Below are 10,598 nucleotides of genomic sequence, written 5' to 3' on the forward strand. Positions count from 1 at the left end.
AATAACAAAACTATCAAAATAGCAGAAAATAGGGGTCAGAATAAACTTTTGTAAGAGTTAGCAAATATTAATGAGTTTGCTCTTGCTCTAGAGATACACGTCCCTTGGGTCATTCCTAGGGGAAAATCTGTAATTGGTTATTTTTATTCACCACAAGCATTTAAAGGAGAATTCTCCTCAACGTTTCCAAGTGCTCTCAGGTTTGCGGTATGTACCAACGTGTCCTGCATCTGCCTGTGCAGCTCACAGTCTTTCATCTTTATGTTATCGCTAGTGTTATTTCCCTTCATTTTTAGTTGGCTTAAAAATGAGGCTATCAGATGAAGCTTTAGCCTGACATATTTTTCTTTTTTCTTGTACTTTTTCTTGACACTTTTAATTAGGTATTTTCTTTATTTACATTTCAAATGTTATCCCCTTTCCTGGTTTCCCCTCTGAAAAGCCTCTATCCCACTCCCTCCTCCTGAACGTGGCATTCACCTTCACAGGACCAAGTGCCTCTCCTCCCATTGATGACAAACTAGGCCATCCTCTGCTTCATATGCAGCTAGAGCCATGAGTCCCACCATGTGTACTCTTTGGTTGGTGGTTTCGTCCCTGGGAGCGCTGGGTGTACTGGTTAGTTCATATTGTTGTTCCTCCTATGAGGCTGCAAACCCCTTCAGCTCCTTGGGTCTTTCCTCTAGCTCCTCCATTGGAGATCCTGTGCTCAGCCCAATGGGTGGCTGTGAGCATCCACTTCTGTATTTGTCAGGGACTGACAGAGCTTCTACCTAACTTTTTTCTTTATAAGAAGATTTTAATGATTCCATCTTCAGTGGATATGTGAGAGACATAGAGATAAAATAATGGCAGGTTTTCTGTATAGAGTACATTTAATTGCTATATATTTTTGATAGAGTACATTCAGTAATTAATAAATGTTCCCTGCATGCACAGTATTTGTTAAGGGATTGCATAGATTTACATGTTTGTAAATGTATAATCATTTGTATAATTTCTTTATTTTCATATTGTAAGCATAAAACAGAGAATAGATTATGAATAAGTTATCACATATTGAACATCAGAGAAATCAGGACGAAAATGAAGCAAGCTTCAAATGTGGCCTGAATTCAACCAAGCTGCAACAATAGAAACATACATATTTAACAGCAATATTAAATATTGCTTTATACCTGATTCAGGAAATATATATTCTCATAGATTATTGAGTTTAGAACAGAATAGTAGGATAAGAGAGGGCTAGTATATTCATTGTTTACTTTAGATCTAAATGCCCTGCAGATCCTTGCCTTGGTACTTCATTGCAGCCCTTGAATTTATTATCCACCAAGTGGGAAACCATCACTCAGGATGTTGTTTTTAAAGGTATCTTCTGTAGAGTACTAAACAATGCTATCTTCTATACTTTTTCCATGTATGTTGCATGACCCTTGGTATACATAGCCATCTCAGCCATTAAAAATAAGAATTTAACTGCTGCAAATTTTAGTGATATTTGTAGAGGACCACAGTCGTGAATTATTATATAAAACCTTCTATGTACGATAGAGTGCATGATCTAATATGCTTATAATCCCTCTTCTACTATGAATATGAGAAAACAGATTTTCATTTATCATTATATAGACTTGAACTGTATGTCATACAGGAACTGTTCTGGCCAAAGTAAGCCTCTGATGTTCTTTCTCAAGTATTCTCTACTTGTTTTTGAGGCAGTGATTCATATTAGGAATTGACGCTCACTGATTTAGCTGAACATAGAGCCCCAGCATTTGCCTTGTCTCCATCTCATCAGTATACGTACCACCATGCCCAGCTGTTCACCTAGGGTCAGCCCTGAGACTTATGTCTCCAGGTTTGCAAAGTTAGCACAATAGCAATTAATCAGCCTTCCGATTCCATGTTAATTGACTTTAATAGAATAAATATATATTATACACACATAACACACAAACATATGTATATATATATATATATATATGTTTTGAGAGACATGGGAAGACATAATTCTTCACAGCATTTATCTATCAGAAGGGTCTTGACACTTTAAATATGGAATAATTTACAGGATTTAAATTAGTGCTTGACTAGAAATACGTATGAAGTTGTCTTTATAATAAATGTTAATATCACAGAATGCATTAGGGTTTTCCACAGAAAATATATTGTGAAATATCTGCAAAATGTACAGGTTTTATGTTCTACATTCATGAATAAATATTCAAAACCCTCAAGAATGGGAATTTCTTGGATTCTCAAAACAGTTTCAATTATTTTTCTATTTTTTCATTGACTTTACATGTTTAAACATATTCTTAAGAATATATTCCATGTTTACAAAGTACTTTTACAATATAGAATATTTAACTAAATTATTTCATTTTAAATCCACAGAGAGTAATAATTTACATTAGCAGAAGTGAGAAGATGCTCAATTTCACAGATGTAACTGAATTTATTCTACTGGGCTTAACCAGCAGAAAGGAACTGCAAGTTCTCTTCTTTGTCATCTTTCTCATGGTCTACATAGTTACCATGGTGGGCAACATTGGCATGATGATTTTAATTAAGATCAGTCCACAGCTCAGCAGCCCAATGTACTTTTTCCTGAGCCATTTGTCATTTGTTGATGTGTGGTTTTCTTCCAATGTCACTCCTAAAATGCTAGAAAACTTATTGTCAAAGACAAAAACAATTTCTTATGCTGGCTGCTTAGTACAGTGCTTCTTCTTCATTGCCCTTGTTCATGTGGAAATCTTCATTCTTGCTGTGATGGCTTTTGACAGGTACATGGCAATTGGAAAGCCTCTGCTCTATGGCAGCAAAATGTCCAGGGTGGTTTGCATTCGACTTATTTCTTTCCCCTACATATATGGGTTTCTGACTAGTCTGGCTGCAACCTTATGGACTTATGGCTTGTACTTCTGTGGGAAAACTGAGATCAATCACTTCTACTGTGCAGATCCACCCCTTATCAAGATGGCCTGTGCAGGGACCTTTGTGAAAGAATATACAATGATTATACTTGCAGGCATTAACTTCACATATTCACTTTCTGTAGTCATCATCTCCTACCTGTTCATTCTCATTGCCATTCTCAGAATGCGCTCAGCAGAAGGCAGGCGCAAGGCATTTTCCACCTGTGGGTCTCACCTCACAGCAGTTGTAATATTTTATGGCACTCTCATCTTCATGTACCTCAGACGACCCACTGAGGAGTCAGTGGAGCAAGGGAAGATGGTGGCTGTGTTCTACACCACCGTGATCCCCATGTTGAACCCCATGATCTACAGTCTGAGGAACAAGGATGTCAAAGAAGCCATGGACAAAGTGATTAGCCGAAAGGGCTTAACTAAGTAAAACTTAGCTATATTTTCACTTTTTGTGGTATGCATTCTTTTCTCATGCATGGATATATAAAGTGTGGGAAGAAAAGAAAAACAAACATGAATGCATTTTAGAAGTAAACAAAGCAGAATAGATTTCTGTTTATTACAATATTGGTTATTAAAATTATAGAATTGTTAATAGGAAAGATTGCAAGAAAGTTCTGTGTTGTACTGTTAAGGTTTTCTTATGTTAAAGTTGTATCATCTTGTAAAATGAATATGGCATGACAAAAAATGAAACTTGAAAAATTCTTCACTTAAGTTGCATTTATAAAATTTCTAACATAAACATATGGAAATAGAAAATATATAGAAAATGGGAAGTCTTTCCAAAAACAACAAACTGAATAATGAACATCATCTGATAGAGTAATGGTGTTTCTTCTCTGAATACTCTGAATTCAAAATTAAAGAAAGAAATTCATCTTTGATATTGTGTGAGATATGATCTGTAGTATGGCCTGGTTTTACTTCATTTCCATCACTCATCATTCCTTGCAAATGAAGAAAAATTAAGTCTTATTTTTCTTATCTACATTACCCACCCTCATGAAAATTCTTACCATCATATGAGTATTCATAATAATAGATGTGACATAAAAATAAAATGAGGTAAATCCAAGGACAGACAGAGAGAAGGGGCACCTAAATCTACATATAAGAAATAGACTCTTGGAGGCTGGGGTGATCACTCGCATGTAAAGAGCCATGCCTTTTCTTGGCAAGGATGTGGTACTATCCCTAATCTAAATGTTCTAGTTGATTGACAGGATTGGAGTTTTTATTTTGTTTTTGTTTCCCAAAATGGTAAAGAATGGCTTCCTAGAACTGTAGAAAACATGTGCATGTATATATATTTTGGGGAAAATTCTTAGTTTATTATCATCTTTAGAAAAAAAAGTATCACAAAATGACAGCTTGTGTGTGTGTGTATGTGTGTGTGTGTGCGTGTGTGTGTGTGTGTGTGTAATCTCTTAAAGTTCCCTCTTCACACTGTTGGGCATTTCCTCTAAGATCCCTCCCTTTGAGTCCTGAGAGACTCTCACATGCTGGGTCTCTTGTACATTGTAGAGAGTTTCTTTTTTTTTTTTTTTGGAAACAATTTTTTATTAGATATTTTCTTCATTTACAATTCAAATGTTATCCCAAATTTCCCTTATACCCTCCACACCCTGCTCACCAACCTACCCACTCCTGCTTCTTGGCCCTGGTATTCCCCTGTACTGGGGCATATATATAATCTTTGCAAGACCAAGGGCATCTCCTCCCAATGATGCTACATATGCAACTAGAGACACGAGCTCAGGGGGTACTGGTTAGTTCATATGGCTGTTCCTCCTATAGGATTACAGACCCCTTCAGCTCCTTGGGTACTTTCTCTAGCTCCTCCATTGGGGTCCATGTGTTCTATCCAATAGATGACTGTGAGCATCCACTTCTGTGTTTGCCAGGCACTAGTATAGCCTCACTAGAGTCAGCTATATCAGGGTCCTGTCAGCAAAATATTTCTGGCATATGCAATTGTGTCTGCGTTCGGTGATTGGTTATGGTATGGATCCCTGAAGGCAGTCTCTGCATGGTCCTTCCTTCTGTCTCAGCTCCAAACTTTGTCTCTGTAACTCCTTACATGGGTATTTTGCTCCCCATTCTAAGGAGGGATGAAGTATCCACACTTTGGTAAGCTGGAAAGAACCCAGATGTCCCTCAAGAGATGAATGGATATAGAGAGTTTTTCCACCTCCTACCCAGAGGTGTTGTCTATTTCCATTCATCTTGCTGGCCCTCAGGGCTTCTCTCCTGTTTCACCCCTGCCAAAAACCTGATCATATTCCCCTTTCCCCTCACTCTCCCCTCTCTACCCATATCCCTCCCTCACTCTGCAACCCTTGAATAATTTCTTCTCCCTCCAAAGAGGGATTGAAGCACCCTCACTTAATAGCTGAATAGTACTCCATTGTGTAAATGAACCATATTTTCTATATCCATTCTTCATTTGTGGGACATCTGGGCTGTTTCCAGTTTGTGACATCATGAATAAGGCAGGTATGAGTATAGTGGAGTTCATGGCCCTGTGGTATGGTGGGACATCTTTTGGTTATATGCCTAAGAGTGGTATTGCTGGGTCTTCAGGTACATCTAGTTCCAATTTTCTGAGGAACCACAAGAGTGATTTCCTGAGTGGCTGTACCAGCTTGCAATAGCCCCAGCAGTGGAAGAGTGTTCCATATCCTTGCCAACATGTAATGTCATATGAATTCTTGATATTAGCCATTCTGATTGGTATAAGGTGGAATCTCAGGGTCACTTTAATTTGTATTCCCCTGATGACTAAGAATATCAAACGTTTCTTTAAGTGCTTCTGAGCCAGTCATGATTCCTCTGCTGGGAATTCTCTGTTTAGCTCTATACTTCCTTTTTTGATTGGGTTTTGTGTTTGGGAGGTTAGCTTCTTGAGTTCTTAATATATACTGGATATTAGCTGTCTATCTGATGTGGGCTTAGTGAAGGTTTTTTTTTTTTCCCAATCTTTAGGTTGCTATTGGCAGTGTTCTTTGCCTTACGGAAGCTTTTCAGTTTCATGAGGTCCCATTTATCAATTCTTGATCTTACAGCCTGACCCATTGAAATTTCACCCTGTGCCAATAAGTTTGTGTCTATTTCTCACTTTCTCTGTTAGATTCTGAATATAGCTTTGTGTTGAGGTCCTTAATCCACTTAGACTTGAGAACTGTACAAGGTGATACGTTTGGATTTATTTTCATTTTTCTACATACTAACTGCTGTTTAGACCAACATCTTTTATTGAAGATGCTTTCTTTTTTCCATTGCATAATTTTGGCTTCTTTGTCAGAAATCAAGTGTTCATAAGTGTGAGTGTTTAATTCTGGGTCTTCATTTCTATTCCATTGATTACCTACCCTCTCTGTCTCTGTACCAATACATGTTTTTATCATAATTGCTCTGTAGTTCTGACTTGATGTTAGGGATAGTTATTTCCCCAGAAGTTCTTTTATTGTTAAGAATTGTTTTTACTATCTTGGGTTTATCATATCATTTACAAATACTTATATGTTGACTTCTTCTTTGCCAATTTGCATCCCCTTGGTCTCATTTTATTGTCTTATTGCTTTAGCTAGAATTTTGAGTACTATATACAATAGGTAGAGGGAAATTTGGCAGCCCTGTTTTGTCCCTAATTTTAGTGGGATTGTTTCCTTTAATTTCATATTGGCTGTTGGTTTGCTGTATACTGTTTTATTATGTTTATGTATGGGCCTTGAATTCCTGTTCCCTCAAATACTTTTAACATGAAGTTGTGTTGTATTTTGTCAAATTTATTTTCCAGCATTGAATGAGATGTTCATGTGATTTTTTTATTCCTTTGAGTTTGTGTATATAGTGGATTATGTTAATGGTTTTCATATATTGAACTAACCTTGTATTCCTGGGATGAAACCTAGTTGATTGTGGCGAATGATGGCTTTGATGTGTTCTTGGATTCTGTTTGAGAAAATTTTATTGAAAAAATATCCATCGATATTCATAAGGGAAATTGGTGTGAAGTTCACTTTCTTTGTTGGGTCTTTGTATGGTTTAAGTATCAGAGTAATTGTGCCTTCATAGAATGAATTCAGTAGTGTTCCTTCTGTTTCTATTTTATGGAATTGTTTGAGGCATGTTGTTTATTAGCTCTTCTTTGAATGTCTGGTAGAATTCTGCTAAAAAGAGTCTGGCCCTGGGCCTTTTTTGGTTGAGGGGGGTTAATGAATTCTTCTATTTCATTAGGGGACATGGGCCTGTTTAGATAGTTTACCTGCTCTTGATTTAAATTTGATACCTGTTATCTCTCTAGAAAATCATCCATTTCATTTTTGATTTTCATTTCCAGTTTTAATGAGTAAAGGCTTTTATGTTGGGGTCCAGCCTCAATAAAGTATGTGAGTTCTCAACTGGAAGCAGGGATATCTGGAAGGCACATAATAAATAAATACAGAATACATTTTGAGTACAAACTGACAGGCAATTTTTCAAGGCTTAAAGTTGCTCTTGCTTCTCTCCCACTCTCTGCTCTCTCTCTCTCTCTCTAGGCTGCTATTTTACAGCTTGAGGCTGCACACACTCTGCATTCTCTTGCACACTCTGCCTTTTGCCTGTGTGCTTTTTTTTTCTCGAACACTCACACTCCTACAAACCTCTGTGTGTTCCCCTTTCACACACACATACACACACACACACACACACACACACACACACACACACACCACATGTACTCTCACTCACAAACACACATTCTCCATGCATACCTCACATTCTTTCTTCACTCACACCTCTCTCTCTCTCTCTCTCTCTCTCTCTCTCTCTCTCTCTCTCTCTCTCTCTCTCTCTCTCTCTCTCCACATTCACCTCAAGCATACACACCTCATGCACACCTCACTTGCTCTCCACATGCTCTCCACTCGATCTTCTAATATTCACATGCTCAGTAACCTCTTGCCCCAGTGTTTTATTGATACTCCAAAAGCAAGTAGAAAAAATAAAGACATTGTATAATGATTGCCAGATCAAGTTCAAAAGATAACTACATCCCACAAAGGATCAAGAGCTACAATTGTTCCCTCAGAGTTTCAAGCTTTCCCTATTCCCTATTTTCCCAGGCCTGTAGCCAAAATAATAAGAATTGCAATCTTATCATTATTAAAAATTAAATTTTGACTTATACTTCAGAGCTCAGAGCTCCAAGGTCAGCTACTTGCCTTTTTCTATGAAGATCTAATGATAAATGATATGGGCAAAGCTGCCAGGCAATGGCCAGAAAGAATCAAGTTAACCCTTAGCTCAGTATTCTGCTAACTTTCTGCTTGCACATTGCACCCAATGGCTCTCCTAAGAGTCGCAGTGTTTTGAATTAGTTTTACTAGTATAAGATTTTATGTATTTTATATTTGCTTATCCAGGAACCACTCTTACATGTTGTGCAAAACTTTTTTTTCACAACCTCAATAGTTTTTATCCTTTTTCGGGGTCCCAATGTTGGTTCTGTTTCATTTTCTATTAATTTCCTCAAACTGTCTTTGCAAGTCCAACATTAGTCTGGAATTACCATTATGCAGTAATTACATTGTTTCCAAGATGAGAACACACATCATGCACCTGGGCCATTAGGACTGTGCTGTGCTGTGCCCCTATGCCTCAATTTTTAATTTTTTAAAGAATGATTACATCAAAGAACATCTAGTTTCACAGAATGCACCAGAGCAGGAGAAAAAAGTAAGAAAGTCAGATATAATAAAATAATTATGCACACCGAAGCCAACTGAAAAGCAGTCACCCACAAATGAAATCTATAAAGCCATTGTCCAGGGCTAAGGGTGGGAGAAATGGGAACAACTGTTTTTTACAAAGAGCTGCAGTGGGCTACTGAGATATCTCCATCCTGGCCTACTGCAGGTGTGTCCCTTAATTCAGATGGTGGGTTCCCTGGAGGGATGTGTCTCCTGCTTCTCAGGGTCCCAAATACCATCCTTTTGTACAGGGAGCTGCCACAGGCTTCAGATATGTCTCCATCCCAGACTACTTTTGGCAGTCCATGTCATGGTATGCTGTCCCCAGCACATTTGTAGTAGGATCTGATGATTTTTTTTAATTTCCTCGGCTTCTGTTGTTATGACTCCCTTTTCATTTCTGATTTTGTTAATTTGGATTCTATCTCTGTACCCTTCAGTTGGTATGGCTATGGGTTTATCTATCTTGTTAATTTTCTCAAAGAACCAGCTTTGTTGAATTTTTGTATAATTCTTTTTCTTTATATTTGGTTGATTTTTGGCCCTGAGTTTGACTATTTCCGGTCCTCTGCTCCTTGTGGGTATGTTTGCTTCTTTTTGTTCTAGGGCTTTTAGGTGCTGTTAGGCTGCTAGTGTAGGATCTCTCCATGTTCTTTATGAGAGCATTTAGTGCTATGAATTTTTCTCCTAGCAGAGCTCTCATTGTTTCTCGTGTGTTTGAGTATGCTGTGTCATCATTTTCATTGAATTCCAGGAAGTCTTTAGTTTCTTTCTTTCTTTCTTTCTTTCTTTCTTTCTTTCTTTCTTTCTTTCTTTCTTTCTTTCTTTCTTTCTTTCTTAGTTGACCAAGTTAAGTTGGTGAGTAGAGTTGTTCAGTTTCTATGGATATATGGGTTTTCTGTTGCTTTTATTGTTATTGATGTCTAGCTTTAGTCCAAGGTGATCTGATAGGTGCATTGGGTTGTTTCAATTTTCTTGTTATCTGTTGAGGTTTGTTTTATGATCCATTGTATGGTCAATTTTGGAAAAGTTACCATGAGTTGCTGAGAAGAAAGTATATTATTTTTTTAAGGGCGAAATGTTCTGTGTATACCAATTAAATCCATTTCATTCTTAGCCTCTATTAGTTTCCCTCTGTCTCCGTTTAGTTTCTGTTTCAATGACTTGTCCATTGGTGAGCGTGGGGTACTGAAGTTTCCCAATACTGTTGTGTGGGGTTCAATGTGTTTTGAGCTTTTGTAAAGTTTCTTTTATGAATGTGTGTGTGCTTGCATTAGGGGCATAGATGTTCACAATTGAGACTTTCTCCTGGTGGATATTGCCTTTGATGAATATGAAGTGTTCTTCCCCATCTAATTTAATAACTGTTGGTTGAAAGTCTATTTTATTGGATGTTAGAATGGCTACCTCTGTTTTTTTCTTGGGACCATTGGCTTGGAAGACTTTTTTCCAAACATTTTTCCAAGGTAGTATCTTCCTTTATCTTTGAGGACTGTTCCTTTTATGCACCAGAATATGCATTCTTGTATATCTAGTCTGTTAGCTTATGGTTTTGTTTGCTTCTTATTTGTGAATTAATCTGTTGATATTGAGAGACATTAAAGAAAAATGATTGTTACTTTCTGTTATGTTCATTGGTGTAGGTGGCATTATGTGTATAGAATTCTCTCCTTTTGGTTTTGTCGTGAGATTATTAATTTCTTGTTTTTTTCTTTGGTGTAGGCACCTTCCTTTTGTTGGAGTTTTCCTTTTAAAATGTTCTGTAGGGCATGACTGGTAGATGAATGTTGTTTAAATTTAGTTCTGTCATAGGCTATTTTGGTTTCTCCATCTATGATGATTGAGAGTTTTGCCAGAAATAGTAGCCTGGGTTGGCATTTTTATTCTCTTTGGATCTACATGACCTCTCAGTCTCCTCTTG

At 37.3% G+C, this 10,598-nt stretch overlaps 1 protein-coding gene across 1 annotated transcript; it reads left to right on the forward strand.

Annotated features, from left to right (window-relative positions):
* The first annotated feature begins 2,433 nt into the window (after positions 1-2,433).
* Olfr1032 (olfactory receptor 1032) lies at positions 2,434-3,366 on the forward strand. Its single transcript, NM_146579.2, has one exon. It carries the CDS (start codon positions 2,434-2,436, stop codon positions 3,364-3,366), a length of 933 nt encoding a protein of 310 aa, NP_666790.2.
* Positions 3,367-10,598: the final 7,232 nt, after the last annotated feature.

Source organism: Mus musculus, chromosome 2 (assembly GCF_000001635.26).
Source record: "Mus musculus strain C57BL/6J chromosome 2, GRCm38.p6 C57BL/6J".
Classification (NCBI taxonomy): Eukaryota; Metazoa; Chordata; class Mammalia; order Rodentia; family Muridae; genus Mus; species Mus musculus.